We start from the raw sequence: 19,282 nt of genomic DNA, 5'->3' as shown, positions 1-19,282 counted from the left end.
TTGTCATGGGAAACGGCCAAGTTTGAGCAGCTTGTACTTTTAGTCAGTTTTTATTAGCTAGCATTTAGCAGCTACTTAGCATTTCCAGCAAATCAAAGCTAAATCAAAGCTTTATGCGGCAGTTGAGAAGTGCAGACACTCATTTATATTAAGAAGTAAATTCAAAGCAGCACCATTCAGCTTTTTGAAGCCAACGTAAACAACTAAAGAACGTGGTTTTGAAAAACTAAACCACAGCTAGCATTTATTTGACACGTTTTACCTTGTAAACCTTTAATTAAAGGAATTAAACCCTCCAGACATGATCTCTGTTTAATGATCTGACTGATTTTTGTTTCTTCTCTTCAGTACCGTGTTGGGTTTGATGAACCACTGCGCCAAAGTGTCTGAGCTCGTCCTCCTCGTTCCTCTGCTCTTCAGACTCAGACAACCAGGAGCTAACGCACAAAAAGTGGGTCCAGCTGTTGAGGAAGAGGACTGGTCAGGACTTAATGACTTCAATTTCACCAGATTCAGAGAAACTATACGGCTCTACCCTGACAAAAGACAGTGAGTCCACCTCTAAACCACTTTCTTTATTTTTCCCAAATTGAATTTATCAAAGGACCTTTTTTTGTTGTTGCAGGAGGATGCTCAGCTTGATCAAGACCCACTCATCAAAGGCTAAAGAGAGTCCTCTGCTCCTGATAAGCTGGTTAGCTCTGGTCGCATTTGAGGATCTCCCTGAATTTTCAGAAGTGACAGGAATACACTCAGAACACCTGATCCAGAGTCTGATGTACAGACTGCGAAGATGTAGAGAGATAAAGGACTTCAGTAGATGGGAGGAGAACACAAAGGTGCAGCAATCAATAAATTATGATATTTATCTTTAAAATGATGATTGTCTTGACAATGTTTCTTCTTTTTTTGTGCAGCTTGCTCAACAAGCCTTAACCCACATACTGCAGAAGGTGGACAAAGAGAAGGACAGGTAACAACATCTCAAATACGCCTCGTCTTCCACTCATTCCATTTACAACCTGTAACTTCAGCTCTGTGTCCACAGAATGACTCAGTTTGCAGACATCAAGCTGGTGTTCCTCAGCAGCATCAATGTGGTGAAGAGTTCCTGCGATATTGTGCGTCTTGTCCCAGGGTACCCGGCCGTAGTCCTGTCCTACCAGCTGCTGTTGAAGTTGGCAGAGATCATGGAATCCAACCTAAGAAAAGAGGTGACAATATTTTTTTTGTTGTTGTTGCTTTGCTTCTACAGTGTGAACCATTAACTACAAATACATATCATTCTTTGTCTTTTAGTCCAAAGAAGATGAGTTCGAAAACTTAAAGCAGAAGTTGTTTGAGGAACTGTTTAACGTGCAACAGCAAATCCACAAGTTCAGAGATGAACTGCTGGAGAAACCTTTTGTGATACCTTCAAAGCTACTCACCTACCCAAAGGAAATAGAGGTACACAGACGACACAATTACACTGTAATAATGTTTATTTATACTTGTGGATGTTCACAGTCATCCACGGCATCTTGTAGCCAAAAAACAAAAAATAAAAACAGAGACACCAGGATTTTTTCAAGACGTTTCATTCAAATCTTTGGGTCTTAAAGACCAATGAGGAGTTAGGGCTTAAATAACAGGTTCAAAACAGTCTCCTCCAACAACAGGTGGTTATCTGGTCATTAATAGACTCTAGTCATGTGAGTTTCTGATACAATACTTTATCTTAAGATAAGATAATACTTTATTATACTTTATTGATCCCCATTGGGGAAATTCAAATCCCTAATTATCATGCTACGCCATCATTTAAAAACAATTTACGCAGTATATGAAATATCTGCACAGATAATATCTTCAGTCCAAGTAGAGCATCTTGGATTTTATCATGCAAACTCCTTTTTTTATTGACAGCTTTACTTTTGTTTTATTTGAAGTTTTATTGCCTATTTTAGCTCGTATTTATTTGTACATTAATGGGGATTAATCTTTTACTTGACTTGAATAGACTTGCACAAACATTTCTAATTCGATCATGTGACAAATATAAACCTTGAAACCTTGTATTCTCAGTACGTTCTGTTTACTATGTTGCCTCTTGTAATAAAGTCTGTTGAATTATCAGATGTGGGATGCGCTGCTGAAGGTGGATTGCTCTTTTGAGGACGTTTCCTCCCGCTGGACGGAAAGCCTGAAAAAAGACCTGAAGAAGAGAATTTCAAAGGTCAGTAAATATGTGTTAATTAGTTCTGTCAAACGATTAAACTTTTTAATCAGAATAATCACACGGTTGCTGTGGTTTAATTTCGATTAATCGCGATTAAATATTGTAAATTTTTAATCTCTATTAATCACGTTTTGTTTTGCATGAGCAAACAGACTCAAGAAAGAAGGGAATCTATGTATTTTTATTGTATTGTATAACATGGCCATTGGTAACTCTACTTGGACAAAATGCCCAAAATGCCAGAGATTCCAGGTTCATTGCATTGAAATTATTTATCAGATTAATCATGATGATGGATTAATCTGCATTAACGTGTTCATTTTGATATCCTTTGTGTTAATCAAAGTCAAAGTATTATCGGACGTTTTAACGAGGCACAGGAAGTTGATGTTTACCTTTTCATTTGAGTTTTTATTTTTAATTTACAGACAAGCGATGAGGACAAAGTTTTCCTCTACTGTCGTGAGTCGTCGTCCCTGGCAGCTATAACGAAAAGCGCCGAGGTTGTACGGACATGTTTCGACGAGATGTGTCACTCAGCGATCAAGACAATCTGCCAGGTACGGATCACGTCTTCTGTTTTTCTAAAGCTGCGCTGTATCGAATTTAAAATATTCCCTCAAACAAACAACAGTCATCATGATGTCACTTCCTTGAACGACCTGTACTGCAGCCTCCAGCCACCAGGGGGAGCTCCACATTTTTGGTGTTGTTTTTTTAGTTTGTGTTTACTCTGTATTTAGGCAGAGAAGGAGGGAGACCTGATGCAACGTCTCAGCTCTAACAGGAAAGATCTTCATGTTGCCATCTTGTCTGCCATCGTGGTCGAGTCAGCAGCGCGATTCAAAGACAACATGGTGGCACAGCTTCTCAATCCACAGTCGGCTGTGAACCACTTACTGTCTCACGGTACACTCTTTAATCGCTTGTTTATGTTGTTTTATGTCACCTTTCTTAACGGCTATTCAACAACCGCCGTGTTATGGTTTTGTGCAGGTGAATGGAAGTCGATCCAGGTGGATGACGTTGCGGGGCAGGTGGTCCACAGCTCTGTGGAGGGGGTACGGTCTCTGGTGGAGTCTTTGCTTCGAGGAGACATCCCGCTGGGTCACCTCCAGACCTGCCTGGAATACAGAGAGCAGTTTAAGAAGCTCTACCAGCAGTGTAGGAACCTCCACAGGCTTCAGCATCATTTACGGCTTCACAGAGATGGTGATGATTAATATTAATGGCTGCGCTGTGTTTTCCACAGACAAGAAAAACACCAAATCTGAGACGGCGCCTGTCTCTGCAGGCGACGTTTTGGCTCGGAGAGAGGGGGATTTGAAAGCGTTCATGGAGAAGAAAGATCAGATAGATGCACTGATAAAGATGGTAGCAAAGGTTACAGAAAGCATCACAGGTATCTACCTACCTCCCTATTTATCCATCCATCCATCCATCCATCTATCTATCTATACTGACATGTATTTTCTTTGGACCAGTTCCTGATATAGTGAATCTGAAGGAGCACCATGATGCCGATCTCCAGTCTGTAAGTCTGAACCAACTGGTGAAGACTCAGTCCTTTGACGGTGAGGGGAAGACGAAGATGTCGGGTCCTCCTGTGGTCCTCTGGTACAAAATCAGCATGAATAACTTAACAATGGCCCGGGAGATGCACAGACTGCAGCACAGCAACCTCATTCTGTCCTCCTGGGCGAAGGGAGCGGCATCCTTGGCACAAGGGCATACCTCCCCGGCGCCGGTCCATGTGGACCTAATTCAAATCTACAACCGCATCTGGAGCCCCCTGGTGGCGGAGTTCCGTGAGCTCGGCGTCAGCATCGCAGAAGCAACCATCACATTCATGCAGCTCGATCAGGTTTTGAAGGAGTCTGACGACCGCGGGGACGGGAAGCTGATGAGGAAGGAGCTGGAACTGATGTCTGAGACGTTTTCTGAGGCAGGAGGGTTCAGGGCCGAGAGGAACTGGGTGAAACGGAGACTCGATCAGATCCAGAAGTATCGGAAGCTGCATGAGGCGGCGGCTGCAGCCAGCGCCGTGCTGAAGATTGCTGAGAAAATGAAGCTCTCTGGAAACTTCTCTCAAATTGAAACCCTCAGCCAACTGGTAAAGTCTCATAGTCTGACATTAAACTTTGAATTCATTGTCATTTCACATCAGCACAACGAAATTATACATCTGAACTGTGCATTAGATAAATTACATAAAAGATTCACACCCATTCACACAGTCACTGTTAAAATTTTCTTCATTTTCATTACTGTAATATCCTAAAAAAAGTTTGATGTTCTTGACCTAGACAGCTACCAAATTTTCATGGATGTGTGCCTCACTTTTAAAGTTTTAAATGCTCTTGAAAGAAATGCTCCTTTGAAAGAAGCTTTCTCCAGCTAGCCTCATGAGGCTTCCAGGGAGCTTGTGGGTTAATTGATGTTCTTGACTGTTTAACAGGAGGAAGACAGCTTTAAGCAGCGTGCCCTGGAGACTCTCAGCGATGACCTGTTTCGTGCCGGGCGGCAGCTCTCCAAGGTCACCAAGCAGAACACGGCCTGTCTGGAGCAGTTCCTAGAGAGCCAGACCCTCATCCGCTGGGTCAAAGAAAACCTCAAGAGTGAGACGCTTTCGTGAAACAAACCCCATCACTTTTTTACTTTTGCCGCTCGCCTGCTCACGTTTCTCTGTCCCGTCCACAGATATGAGCGATGTGAAGGTTTACGTGGACCTGGCCTCCATATCCGCTGGAGAGAATGACAAGGAGATCGACCAGGTGGCCTGCTTCCACGACGCAGTGATGGGCTACGCTCCCCTGTTCTACTCCCTCACACCTCACGCCGGCTTTGACGAGTTCATGAGATCTGCTCAGCAGGTGTGGGAGACCCAGAGTAGAGATGAGAAGCTCCCCGACAAACTGGTGTGTACACCTCCTCCTTCATGTTTAGGCACAAAACACAAGGGAAGCATCTGGAGTTGTCGTTAGTTATAGATTAATACGCTGTGGACACAATAACTAACACGAAAACTAACAGAACCCTATAATTAAGGATGTTTGGATCCCATAAACAAATGCTACAGGACCTCTTAAATGACTTCAAAATCCCTACGAGAACACTAGGACTACCTCCAGAACCTCTTTACTGTTCTATTTGTTGGACCCTTTAAAGCCTGAAGGGATTGCTGGCAATCTGTCAAAGCACAGCGATTTTAAATTACCGTAACTGTTTGCTCTATTAACAATATTCAAAGGGTGGCTGAACACTGGGAAGTTGTACTTGTGCCTGGAAGACATTCGTGACATCTCAAGGGTACAACCAACTTTTCTTTTACCAACCAGCTTTTTTTTCCAGAAAACGCAACTTCCCAGTGTTCAGCCACACTTTGATTTAGCTCCAGTTCAGCTAAAGTCCATCTTCCTCAAAGTGAAGTCTCGCTATGTGACGAGAATTTAAGAGAATTGTGACTTTACGAGAGTTACAACTCATTCACAAAACACCTTTCAGTACAAAGCTTAATTGGAATTTCAGAAATACCGCTTTTATTTTATGGAAAAACTCCAGCTAATGATGTTGCTGGGTCTGTTTTCCAGAGAGAGTCTACCCGACTGCTGAACTGGCTGATGGCGCTGAAGGAGACTCACGGCTCTGTGGAGCAGTCCTCCCTCTCCTTGGCTTCATCTATTAATGCTGATGGAGTTTATCTCGTAGGATGGTCTGATGAAAACACAGAGAAGGCAAGTAGTCTCCAAAACAAGATGAAACATAGCTGCCTGAATTCAGATAAATCATTTCCCACGTTTCTTTTCTGGTGATTTCAGAGATGTCTGCAAAACATGGTGCAAGTCATAGTGAAGAAAGACCGAGTGGACAAGAGCTACAAGCTCGAGGAGCTACTGGAGCTGCAAAACAAACTCATGCTGATGTCGTCCAAGGGGGAGCACGGCCGGGAACAAGTCAACAGGTTCACAGAGGTCAGTGGCTTTCATTACACTTAAAAAGGAAACCTTGGCAGCAAATGAAACTCTTTGGAGAGGATTCATAAATGAGATCAGTCAGGGATCATTATCAATCGTTACTCAACTCAGATTGAAATCGTCTTTAACTTTGTGAAATCCGGAAAGTCCTGGAAGAGATTGTGGAATCCCTCTTCTAGATTTGATCAAATTTAGTTTCCTGCAACTTTGTAGAGAAACTGATCCTTAACATTATGAATATTTCATGGATTATTTTGCACTTAAAGTGGACGGGTCTGGTTTAAGCCACTTCTTAGAGAATGTCTCTTCCAGCAGCTACACCTACCTATGAACAGTTATTTTGCTTTCATGTTAAGACTTACTTAACTTTGAAATTTGAACTACTCTCCTTGGTCTGGTCCCTCCTTATTTATGTCCGCCCCTTTGGAGACCAGAGAACTGATGATATTTACTGTTTGAACATTTCACAAGTTTGGACTGAACAGGGTAAAAAAGCATTCAGTTTTGCTGCTCCATCAACATGGAGCTGACTGACTTCAGACAGACCTGAAAATGACGGAACTTGTATCTCTTAATGACTTCCATCGTCTCCTAAAGAGTTGTCAGCATGTACTAACTGGGCAGTGCGTCTGTTTTGAAGTATTTCTGCTACCACGACCCCATCACACTCTGTCTTTACTTATGTTGCTCTATTTATTGCACTATATCTGTAACTTATCAATGTTTGTTAACAACGTATGATGCCGACTTCTTGGCCAGGTCACCCTTGAAAACGAGATCTCGATCAGAACAAGCTCTCTCTGGTTAAATAAATAAAAAAGATTTCTGCTCTAACCTGCACTAGTTTAACTTGTGTCCACTTGCCCTGCAGGTTTTTGAGGGAGTTCAGAGATTGGGGACCATCCTTGTTCAGATGCAAACATCCGGCAACATGCTCTTCAGGGACTGGCGTGCTGAGATCCAGTGTCGCCCTCAACAGCAACCGTGCATCACAGTCACCTTCCAATCCCTGAACGCCAAACAGATCTCGTACTACGGCGAGGTGACCGAGCAGCTGGAAAACCTGGCCCACTCCATGGACAGCTGCCAGAAAGAATGGTGCTCCTTCGTCAGCGAGATGCGCTCCAAGTTCAGCTTGCTCAACCACTACACCTCGGAGCAGATGGTCTACCTGTGTCACTGGGTAAAGAAGGTGTGTCAACGGCATGTGACGGTTCCTCAACAGCTGTGGCACCTACTTTTTCCCATCAAGCCTCAGTGCACGCTAACTGATGTCAGAGCCGCTTACACTAATGCAGAAAGTATGGAGTATGAAGATGAGTATTACGACCCACATACGGACTCCGAAGAGGACATTGAAGAGGACATCGAAGAGGCTCGTGATTTGATGGAGTTTTCCTCAGACGATGACGACGTCATGAAATGCGATCACCCTGGCGACAGCGAGCTTGAGAACCTCTGGAAGCGATTCAAGAGAGACATGCCGCAGTACCTCAGTGAATCCCTGGACATCTTAACTCTAGCCCACTTCCTCTCATGTCTCTCTGAAATGAACCAGCAACACATGATCAGAAACCTCCCACCGGCTCTGCAGGAAGGAAAGCCCAATCTTGTCCTTTGTCCTGCTGCAGAGGTTTACACCACCACCCTGTCATTTTACATGCACAGTCCAGAGCAGCCTCTGCCGTCTGCTGACGAGGTTCTAGTCTGCAGAGAGGAAACCACAGAAGAGGAGGTGGAGATCTTCCTGCGCAGAGCTCTTGGTCAAGACACCGCACAAGCCTGTTTGAAGATATACTGTCTGGTCAACCCAGGGCTTCTGGGATATGATGTCAGTGTGGCTTTAGGGGATCGTTTTGATGCTCTCGAGAGGAGTACCGGTCCTTGTTATCGGTTAGTAGTGGTCAGTCCAGTTGTGCACCAGCACAGGTATGTGCCCTCTTTCTTCAGCAGTCACAAAGTACAGGCTGGAGTGAGTCTAACAGCAGATACTGCCCGGAAATACCTACAACACCACTTCACACGAAACACCCCCCAGCCAGATCCCGTCTCGCTAGTTTCTCCTGCTCGGCTCTCAGTGTGGATAGTGTCATCTGAACGGCCTGCAGTTGGTAAGGATAGCCCCTTACTGGCATCTCTTTATAGAAATACTTAAGTATGGAATTAACTTGGTATGTTATGTGCTGCCCCTTTGCACATTTCTAGAATCCTAAATGTTAATAAACCTTATCCTTTTTATTCTAACAAAACCATACACAGATTGTTTACAAAGTGGGGTTTTGTGCAAGGATGTTCTGATCGATATCTGCATTTTTAAAATGATCGAATGCGTATCAAACTTCGGCAAAACCGGAGCATTTGTAGTTATTTATCTTAGGTCTGCTATAAACCAGAAGAAGAAGAAGCGGAACCAAAACATGTATGACAGACTAAACTGTAGTCTGGAAAATGAATCAGTCAGACAGAAATTTATAAATTTAGTTAAAATCTGATTGGGACTCCTATCGGCGGATACTGAATATTAAAACAACAGCAGCATTGGATCGGGACATCCCTAGTTTTCAATGGATATTAAATTTATTCTATACAATAATTTTCTACACATCTTTCCACTATTAGGAAAATCACTTTATGTGGACCGTTTGTTTGAGAAGTTCCAGCAGACGTCTCCCAGAGCAAAACACATCCGGATCAGACTGATAGAACCATGTGTTGACACGGACTCATTGATCAAGAGTCTGTCAGAAAGACTGGCTCCCTTAAGAGAACAGGACCCAGTCCTACTGCACATAGACCCTGCAGGGGTAAGAATACACTCATGTATAGCTGCAAGTATGTTTCATCTCTTGTTGCTTTTGCTTTATATGATATTGTTGGTGTTTGTCAGGTATTTTCAGGTCTTGAGGAGCTCCTCTTCCATTTGTTAGTCCTGGGCTGTTTGAGTGACAGCCATGGTGTGCTGTGGAGAAGGAATGAAGCTCACCTGATCACTGTCGAGGTCCTGAAGACACAAACATTCCCTCAAACTCAGACGAAGGAGGTAAAAATATAGATTTTAGAACATCATTTCCTAGAACGACATGGCATTTTTTAGAACGACATGGAGGCATCGTAGATGGGAAAAGTCTCTTAGATCTTTGAATTCACTACCTTAAATATTTCCATAATTTGCAAGCACCGCTTAAATAATTTTTAAAATAGTGGTTTGCCTCTTTGTAAAGGCAAAGCTCAAGAATGATTTAATAAATATTCTATGTTTACACAGATGAGGCTTGGACTTCTTGACATTCTGCCCACTATTCACTGTAGACCTCCGAGAGAGGTGAGTCAGATTTTGGCTGGACGAAGACCATCAACAAAAACGACCTTTGATCCACTCATGGACGTGCAGGAGTTTCGCAGTGAGGGAATTCAAAGACCCTACCAGTACTTGAGACTCTACAGCTTGAATCAGAACCTGGATCCTTTTAAATACCAGGAAGGATCTGTAGATGGCGATTACATCGATTGTCTCAACCACTTCCTGAGACACTGTGGAATGAAAGACCCATCCTGGGGAGAGCTCAAGAACTTCTCCTGGTTCCTGAACATGCAGCTGAAGGACTGTGAGAACTCTGTTTTCTGTGATCGAGAATTTCTTGCTGACCAGCTCCTGGGATTCAAAGGCTTCATTGTGAAGTTCATGATTCTGATGGCAAGAGATTTTGCCTCACCTTCTCTGAACACATCTGATGAAAGTCCCATGCTGCGCATTGAAAACAATCAGGAGGATGACCTTCTTGCCCGTCTGACGATTCGTAAGCACTGGGAAAATGAGTCACATCCCTACATTTTCTTTAACGCAGACCATTTCTCGATGTCTTTCCTCGGATTCAGTGTGATAATTTCAAGACAAAACACACTCGATGCAGTTGATCCTCACAGTCAAAAGGTCCTGATACCACAGGTTATGACACATGAACTTTTTGAAGGGTTGCAACGGCAAAGGATTTCCCTCACTGAAAACTTTGATGAGTTGCCCCGACCAGACAAAATCAAAAGGATTTCATGTGTTGTTGGTGCAAACAAAGGAATCATAGACAGAACATTTGATCCAGACCCAACATACGAGCTCACTGCTGACAATGTGATGAAGATGCTAGCCATACAAATGCGATTTCGATGTGGAATTCCAGTTGTCATCATGGGGGAGACTGGCTGTGGGAAAACCAGATTAGTCCGTTTCCTGTGTACGCTGCAGCGTGAAGGGAAACAACTAGAGAACATGGTGCTGGTCAAGGTACATGGAGGAACTACTGCAGACATGATCTATAGAAAGGTGAGAGAGGCTGAGATGCTTGCTCGTGAGAACCGTAGATTGCACAACCTTGACACCATTTTGTTCTTTGATGAAGCCAACACCACAGAGGCTATTTTTGCCATCAAGGAAATCTTGTGTGATCGAACGATGAAAGGGGAACCTCTCAACACCAACAGTGGTTTGAAAATAATAGCTGCCTGCAATCCTTACAGGAAGCACTCGCCTGAAATGGTGGAACGTTTGGAACGGGCAGGATTGGGATACAGAGTGAAGGCAGATGAAACCCAAGACCGACTTGGCAAAGTCCCTCTGAGGCAGCTGGTGTACAGGGTCCACCCTCTGCCTCCAAGCATGGCGTCTTTGGTGTGGGACTTTGGTCAACTGAGTGATGCAACCGAGCTTTCCTACATCAAACAGATTGTCCAGAAGAAAGTCAAAGACCATTCGTTGCCAGTGGACTGCACAAACACCATTTCAAACGTTCTGGCAGCCTCCCAGAAATATATGCGAAGTCGGAAAAATGAGTGCAGTTTTGTGAGTCTCAGAGACGTGGAGAGGTCAATGAAAGTGCTAATTTGGTTTTACAAGCATAGCACGTTGCTTTTCAGGAACAACGCTCGTCTCAGTGACAGTTATAAAACGCTGAAGTGCCTGATTCTGGCCATTGGAGTGTGTTACTACCCATCTCTGGTGGACAAAGAGGAGTACCTCGAGGAAATCTGTGAGTACTTTCCAATACCTCTCTGCTATTCGGCTGTATTGCAGAAAGAGATTTCATCCTGTCAAGACTTCTTCCTTGAGAACATAAATACAAGAGAGACCATTGCCAAAAATGTTGCTCTCAAAGAGAACGTGTTTCTCATGGTTGTTTGCATAGAGCTCAGGATCCCACTCTTCCTGGTTGGCAAACCAGGCAGCTCTAAGTCGCTTGCTAAAACCGTGGTTGCTGATGCCATGCAGGGCAAGAACTCCCACTATGACCTGTTCAAGAACCTCAAGCAAGTCCATATGGTCTCCTTCCAGTGCAGTCCTCACTCAAGTCCAGAGGGCATCATCGGGACGTTCAGGAACTGTGCCCGTTTCCAAAAGGACAAAAACATGGATGAGTATGTGTCAGTGGTGGTGCTCGATGAGATAGGACTCGCCGAAGATTCTCCTCAGATGCCACTAAAAACTCTTCACCCACTTTTGGAGGATGGGTGCATTGACGACAAGCCAGATCCACACATGAAGGTTGGCTTTGTTGGGATCTCCAACTGGGCTCTGGACCCAGCAAAGATGAACAGAGGGATATTTGTGTCCAGATGGGATCCAAGTGAGAATGAGCTGGTGGAAACCGCTAAGGGAATTTGTTCATCCTCCAACCCAATTCAACTGAAAATCAACCACCTTTTCCCATCTTTGGCGAAGGCCTTCTTGAACATCTGCAAAGAGACCTCAAAGAATCAGTTCTTTGGTTTGAGGGATTTTTACAGCCTTGTGAAAATGCTCTTTGCTGATGTGAAATCCACTGAACAAGAGCCTAATGGTGAACAGCTGGCAGAGGCTATCTTGCGCAACTTCAGTGGACAGCCTGAGGGGTTTGACCCTGTCATATTCTTCCAAGAGGTTCTTAAAGACCTTACACAGATTCCCAGACCAAGCACCTTGCAAATGGTGAAAAATAATCTTGATCATAGCACCAGCGAGGAGTGCCGTTACCTCCTTCTGCTGACAACCAACAATGCAGCTCTTCATATCCTGCAACAACAAGTTTTTGCCAAAGGAGACTATTCACTGCCTGAAATCATTTTTGGGTCAGGATTCCCGAAGGACCAGGAATACGCCCAAATCTGCCGTAATGTGAACCGAGTGAAAACATGCATGGAGACGGGACGTACTGTCATCCTCCTCAACATGCAAAATCTTTATGAAAGCCTGTATGATGCCCTGAACCAGTACTATGTCTACCTCAGTGGGCAGCAGTACGTTGATCTGGGTCTCGGCTCCCACAGAGTCAAATGTCGTGTTAATCCAAGCTTCAGACTGGTGGTTATAGAGGACCAGAAGAAAGTCTACGAGCACTTTCCTGTTCCCCTCATCAACAGGCTGGAAAAACACAGGGTGGATAGGAGCACTGATCTGGAAACATGGCAACGCAGCGTTCTCCGCAAACTGAAGGAGTGGGTGAAGGAATTCACTGGCGAAGCCACGGAAGGGTTCAAGCTGTCTGACATTTTCATTGGCTTCCATGATGACGCCTGTGCCAGTGCTTTATTGCAAGCATTAGAAAGGAGAGCTCAAAGGCTTGAAGACAGTCCAGTAGGACTTCAGGATCAATCAGACAAAACGCTCAATGCAACAACAGAAAAAGAAGTGACTGAGATGGAGGATGAGCCGCTGGAAGAAGTGATGGACGTAGATGTTCCTGAAAAAGAGCAGGAAACTGAGGCAGTGGTAGGGAATGACGATGAATCCACTGAGATGCGTGATGACAACACACCAATGGCAGAAAGGGAAGAGAGGATGGAGACAGAAAACGAAGTTGGTACTGCTACAGAAAACGAGGAAGAAGAAGTCTTGGCTCTAGCCAAATGTCTCTTGTTGAACTGCGCCACACCTGATGCCGTGGTGAGGCTCAAGTATTCGGATTTAGCAAAACAAGAGAAGGATAAACTCCAGAAGCTGTACTTCCAGCAACAGCATCACCACTCACTCCGAGACTTCCTGAAAGATTGCCTAAATAAGCATGAGGAGTCCTGCAAGTTTCTAGAGGTGAGGCTCTAAGTACTGCTCAGACTATTTCGTCCCAAACTATAGAACTTTGTTGACAGCACTGCCTGCTTTGTGGTTTTGCATAGATTACTACATTCTCGAGCTTGTTAACCAGATCCGATGTCAGGGTTGTTGCCCACGCTCTGGGACAGCATACGGACCGGATCCTCCTGCTGTCACTGCACCAGTTTGACACTGAAGTCTCCTTCTGCAATAAAATACGGTACTAATCATTTAGATAACAACAGCATGGCTTCTTTATGTTTGTTTTTAACCCTCTAATGTGACCCTCTAAGTATTCAGCTCCCTTATCTCCAGCAGGGTACAAAGGCTTCCCATGATGGATTTGTTTTCTAACAAACGACTGTAAAACCAAATGGTTTAATCCTTTTAAAAGTGTATTTATACATAGGTATGCCAAACAGTTTTCAGAATGATATATTTGATGACTAATCTTCTTTCTCATCCATGTTTATCAGAGGCTTCCTTCAAGATGCCGGCAACTCCCTTCGCATCCTCTTAATCCAGATGGATCTCGAGGAATCCCACTGCAGCGATGAGCTCATAGCATCAGCAAAGTACGGTTCAAAGTCACGGAAACATGGACATTAATGGATATTGCAGACATTACAGATATGTTTTCCCTGTCTGCTAACAGATATTGCACAATGAATTATTTGACATCACTGGAGGACCAGACCTGCTGGGTGATTTTCATTGTGAAGGTTTCTAGGATCTCGAGTCACTCCCAGTACATCGGCTTCCAGGGAGGTGAGGAACAAGAGGAATGAGATCATTACTACGATGCAGTTATTTGTTGACAGCATCATCCTGGACTAAAACCATGTTCTGTGTTTTGCATCAAAAGGAGTCTGGAACTCAGTGCATATTGATGATCTGAGGGATTCAGAGGACATGAGCCTGAACCTGTTGGTTTTCTGTGGAACTCTCATTAGCAGCCTGCTCATCCCGGCACAATCAGGTACAAAGATGCAATGTATGTCCATTAACAGGTGTATTAAAAATGGGTAGTAGAGACCACTACCCTGCAAAAGCAAAAAACAGATACAGTTTGAGAAATACGTCCATCATACGCCTTCAAACCAAAGGCCAGACATTTTCTGGTATTGGGCCTCAGTCTTTTCGGTAAATTCATTGTGCCGACGTCTCCTCTCTGACTGGTTGATCGATTGAGAGAAACAGGAAGTAATGAAAGTAAACAAAAGAAGTTCACGTCACACAGAAGACTAATCTGGGTTTTCATTTTCATCTCTGATGAACATTGAAATCCACAAATATTTCAGGATATGAGATGATGATCTAAAGTGAAAAACATGACAAAAATTGAAGGCTAGCCTAGCTTCCCTGCTAATAGTAGCTCTTCCTAACTTCCTAGCTTTCCAGCTAATAGTAGCTCTTCCTAACTTCCTAGCCTCCCTGCTAACAGTAGCTCTTCCTAACTTCCTAGCCTCCCTGCTAATAGTAGCTCTTCCTAACTTCCTAGCCTACCAGCAAATAGTAGCTCTTCATGGCTTCTTAAAAAAATGTTGAAGTACTAGACTTGAAGTTTCTCAACCTCTTTGTTTTGTCCTGAAAAAGAAAACCACGAAGACGGAAAAACAGTCACAAGAAAAGACTCCGACATTGACAGAAATGTGAGTTTAACAATCAACAAGAATTTTCTTCCGTTTACTTGTGATAATGTAAAACAATTAAAGGAATAAAAATGTCCATTGTAATTGTGTGCAGGCAGAGAGAGCCCACCTCCACAGTCTGTCCTTAGTGACGTCTTGCATCCAGAAAGCGGTGGGTTTGCTCAGAGACCCCATCAATGTTAAATCAAGAAGCATGCAGAGGATGACCGTCCTTCTGTCTCTTCTGGGGAATTCTCAAAAGAACACAGGTAAGTAAACACCTGAAGTGAATTTGAGTTTATTTATTAATGCACTACACTTTTAAGTGGAGTGGCTTCAGTTGTTTCTGATAAAAGTGTGATCTTTGCTAAAGCTCACTTTCAGAGGGTGTTGCTGGGTCGACTGGCCGAGGCTTTGGCGCAGAGAGAAGAGATGTGCGCTAATCCTAAAGACTGGGTGAGCTTAGAGGCCAAGAAACACCAGGCTCTGCAAGAAGGAGGGACTCTGAGGTAAAGTCTGATTCTCACTTCCAGTGAATTCAGAATATGGCAGGACAGAAGAAGACATTTAACCTCCTGAGACCCTGCGTCCCCATATGAGGACAATAAGTTTTTACTGCAGCTTATTCTGCACCATTTAAACACATTGTCCCCATTAGTGGACACTCTAGTCTGCCATCTAGTGGTAGCAAAGGTTAAAACTTATTTATTTATGCTTATTAATATTTCTAGTTTGATATGACGTGCATATTTAAACTCCAATTAGCAACTTTTGCTAATTAGCAAGTACTTGTTTGAGGGTGTTGGGACTTCATACTTCTGTCTTTGCTCAGCCATGTTCAGGTATTAAAATAAACAGTTTCAGACTTCTTTATAATATAAATGATGAAGTGATCCCACTGTCCACATGTGAGGACATCACATTCTACGTCTTAGGTCTTATTGATCCCAAATACCTTGGAGAAATTAAAAACGCAGACCAAATAAAAGCTCATGTCTCAGGAGGTAAGAGAATTATTGTTTAAGTTTTGATGATAATGGATGTAAATAATGTTCCCAGGATGTTAATGCGTCTAAATGAATGTGTTAAATGATCCTGACTGTCTGGTGTTTGTCTGGCAGACACACCCTGTGGCGCTGCCTGCAGTCCACCGTGACGCCCGTCTTGGCCAACATGCTGGAGGTCATGGACAGATACGCCAATCTGGACATGCTGTCCGATGACAGGCTGAGCCAGGGACTGACACAGCTGTGGCTGGACATCCTGGAAGACTCGAAGGTCTTAGACCTAACGCCTCCTCAGACGCCAAGGTACTGTGGGGTTCGCACAAATACTGAGATACTGGTTGTTGTCCAAGTTATTTAAGTTGTGGACTCCAAAGCAAAACTCAGCTCAACAGGTTTGTGGTCCAAATACTTTTGAGCAGGTTGTAGTTGCAAGCAGATGGAAACAACACGATGTCTGCAACCGAGCTCAACACGTCACATTGGTCAACACGTCCAAGAGAATTCTGAAGTGTCACATTTTAGCCATTTTATATTTTATATTTTATAGGTTTTCGTTGATTTGTCATGTACATGTTGTGCAGTCTTTAGACCAAATATTAATCTGACTTCTAACAGGCTGTATGGACTCTGGTCTCTGAGTTGATGTACTGTCCTCGTATTGACCAGTATCTAAAACAGGCCAAGGCCACTGAATATCTGTCTTTATTTACACTTTTAAACATTGTGTTGGGGGATTTGGACGAGAACTTCCCTCAGATAATAAATACAGTTATTTTATAATATATATATATATATGTATTATGTATATATATATATATATATATATATATATATATATATTAATATATATATATATATATACATATATATATATATATATATATGTTCTATATAATACTAACAGTCCAATCAAGAACCAGCTGAGACAGAAGATTCTTTAGAATATTGTATATTGTGAAGCCAGTTACTTTTGGAAAAGATTATTTCTGAAAATAACTGTAAAGTACATAGTTTTAAATGGGAGAGAATTTCCTCTGCAGTGTTTCTTGATGGGACGCTGTCGTCAGTTTGATTTCTTGAATTTCAAAGGGATAATATTTTTTTTAATTTATTTATTTTTTTATTTCTGTCCCGTCTTTTTTCTTTTTCTGTCCTGTGTGCTTCTTTGTTTGGTGTTGAGTTGTATTAGATAGATAACGAAAAGTTAACAATATCCAGGAAACGCATCTTTAACTTTATGTCATTTTCTCTCTTTTGTGAGATGAATTACACTCGAAATAAAAGTAGAATGGAAGAAAACAGATGTTCCAGTGGCGCTGGATCATTTACATGATATTATCATATGTTCATTGATGTGTTCTGACCTGAATCAATAATAAATAAGAAGAACATTTCCTTTAGTTTTAGCTCCACATCGTCTTCGTCGACGAGATTAAAACTCAGTGAAACCGTTGAATCGTCCCTAAACACATCATTCTTGTTGTGTTTCCAGTGGTTCAGACCAGGAGGTGCTCGTTCAGCATCACTTCTCGTTGGACGGGGAAGAACATCCCTGCTCCGCCCCGTTCAGCTGGCTGGTCACCAGGCACCTCGACAGCATCTGGGAGGAGTCTGAGTTCATGCGAGGTACAACTCAAACACACACCTGCACACCTGACCACGCTGCGTCCACATACTGTGGATTAAAACAAACCGTCCTTCTCCGCTGTCCTCAGCGACCAAAGAGGGCGGCTCCGAGAGGATCCTCCAGTTTGTGAGCACATTCAGCAGCAGCCTGCTCGGCGCTCACTTCCAGAAACTGTCCGAGGACGAGCAGGTGGAGTACGGCCGCCACTTCCTGCAAGACTTCCTGCTGCTTTCACAGAAGATCAGGTCAAAGGACGAGCTCAAGGTACGGCCTTTGTGTTTAGGCATGAAGCCGACTGGCTTGGTGCTCGCCTCTCGTACCAGATTAGTTTCACGTCTGTGATTAAACTTCCTGGGTCGGATCTACTAAGATCCTGATTTGCATGCACAACCTAGAATTGTGCGAGTCGGCTTGAACTGCAGTTTGCAGGTGATTGACCGAGACTGATAAATGTCAGGCGTCTGTAAATGAGGGTTTTGCAGTGTTACAGAGTGAATAGGATTATGAGACACGACTGATAAAGAAATGAGGCCCCACACAGCGGAACAGTCACTGTAGTAAGCTGTGTAATAAGCTCACGTTATTTAGTGGACACGTCTGATCCGTTTGGATATTTACCAAAAAAAATAAAAAAAGAATGTGTTTTGTGGGGAAATGTTTAGTTGCAAAATGAAATTGAGTGAATTCCATGTGCGTGTAATTACGCATAGAACGAACCGTCGTCCTTTTGAGACGTCTTTAATACAGACACAGTTTCTATGAGCAGCAGGTCTGATAAGTCGACATATTTGAAACGTCCCGTGTTCATTCGTTAGTAAATCAGTTTAAATCAGTTTTTGTACTTTTTTTTTTGCACATGCAATGAGTTTGCACACATTTTTATACACAAACCTTCAGTACATCTGACCTCCTTAGCAGAGATTTGTCAGTTTTGAAATAATTTTGCTTAGTTATGAAAGAGATGTTCTTCAAACTGATGTTTTTTTTATTGACTCGGTGCATTTGCAGTTTGCTTTTAAAACCAGAAACGAAAGAGAGAAAATCGAATGGTTATTTGAGTTTTATTTTTAAATCCAAAAACAACAACAAAAAAAGACATTTCTTTTATTCTCTAGTCTTAAACCAAAAAGAGAACGTGAACACTGGTCCAGGTCTAAATAAACCTGGTTCTCCTCCAGATCCACAAGACAAACTCTGTCAGAAAGTTCTTCTTCTTCTTCTTCTTCTTCTTCTTCTTCTTCTTCTTCTTCTTCTTCTTCTTCTTCTTCATTTCCATAGATTCAAGGACAAAATGCAGATTTAGAATTTTTAGCTTTAGCTTTTTAAGTTCCTCGTTGGTCTCCAGTGATTTGTGGAACCTCTGGTTTCTCTGGTGTCCTCTGGTATCGTACCGTTGCACATCTTTGTGTTTTCTGGTCTGAGTTGGAGCTTCTGTCACGTTTTAAATCTGTGAAGGACTTAAGAAACAGATCTAAGAATTGCGTGTTCTTTCAGAAAAGCATTGACTCTTTTAAACGCTTTAATCGCAGGTGTTCTCCAGAGCTTTGCTGGGCTGCGTCTCCGAGCTCCAGACGTCCACGGGCGCCGCCGTCTCCCTGTCTCCTGCCTGGATAATGGCAGCTGCCAAACATGTCGCCCCCAGACTGGACACCCTCAGCCACATATTCCAGCTCCAGCCCGAACTCCCCGCACACGTCTGTCAGCGGGCGGCGCAGAGCGACGCTCGGGATATGGTGAGACGTCCCCCATCACCTGTGTAAGCTGA

At 43.2% G+C, this 19,282-nt stretch overlaps 1 protein-coding gene across 1 annotated transcript in view; it reads left to right on the top strand.

Annotated features, from left to right (window-relative positions):
* The window catches only part of rnf213b (ring finger protein 213b), a 37,167-nt gene that overhangs the window by 3,567 nt on the left and 14,318 nt on the right, over positions 1-19,282 (top strand). The window contains exons 8-37 of the mRNA XM_047609511.1: positions 349-549; positions 626-839; positions 918-973; positions 1,049-1,214; positions 1,300-1,449; positions 2,120-2,218; positions 2,650-2,781; positions 2,965-3,130; positions 3,218-3,385; positions 3,474-3,623; positions 3,706-4,334; positions 4,680-4,839; positions 4,922-5,139; positions 5,812-5,955; positions 6,040-6,192; positions 7,067-8,306; positions 8,815-8,999; positions 9,083-9,235; positions 9,461-13,249; positions 13,336-13,472; positions 13,729-13,827; positions 13,908-14,020; positions 14,118-14,231; positions 14,849-14,904; positions 14,999-15,152; positions 15,257-15,392; positions 16,005-16,193; positions 17,383-17,516; positions 17,606-17,781; positions 19,047-19,250. Coding sequence (XP_047465467.1) covers positions 349-549; positions 626-839; positions 918-973; positions 1,049-1,214; positions 1,300-1,449; positions 2,120-2,218; positions 2,650-2,781; positions 2,965-3,130; positions 3,218-3,385; positions 3,474-3,623; positions 3,706-4,334; positions 4,680-4,839; positions 4,922-5,139; positions 5,812-5,955; positions 6,040-6,192; positions 7,067-8,306; positions 8,815-8,999; positions 9,083-9,235; positions 9,461-13,249; positions 13,336-13,472; positions 13,729-13,827; positions 13,908-14,020; positions 14,118-14,231; positions 14,849-14,904; positions 14,999-15,152; positions 15,257-15,392; positions 16,005-16,193; positions 17,383-17,516; positions 17,606-17,781; positions 19,047-19,250 — 9,685 coding nt within the window. The remainder of the gene's footprint in view (positions 1-348; positions 550-625; positions 840-917; positions 974-1,048; positions 1,215-1,299; positions 1,450-2,119; positions 2,219-2,649; positions 2,782-2,964; positions 3,131-3,217; positions 3,386-3,473; positions 3,624-3,705; positions 4,335-4,679; positions 4,840-4,921; positions 5,140-5,811; positions 5,956-6,039; positions 6,193-7,066; positions 8,307-8,814; positions 9,000-9,082; positions 9,236-9,460; positions 13,250-13,335; positions 13,473-13,728; positions 13,828-13,907; positions 14,021-14,117; positions 14,232-14,848; positions 14,905-14,998; positions 15,153-15,256; positions 15,393-16,004; positions 16,194-17,382; positions 17,517-17,605; positions 17,782-19,046; positions 19,251-19,282) is intronic.

This window comes from Mugil cephalus, chromosome 16, assembly GCF_022458985.1.
Source record: "Mugil cephalus isolate CIBA_MC_2020 chromosome 16, CIBA_Mcephalus_1.1, whole genome shotgun sequence".
Taxonomy (NCBI): Eukaryota; Metazoa; Chordata; class Actinopteri; order Mugiliformes; family Mugilidae; genus Mugil; species Mugil cephalus.
This window is presented reverse-complemented; position numbering and strand designations above follow the sequence as displayed.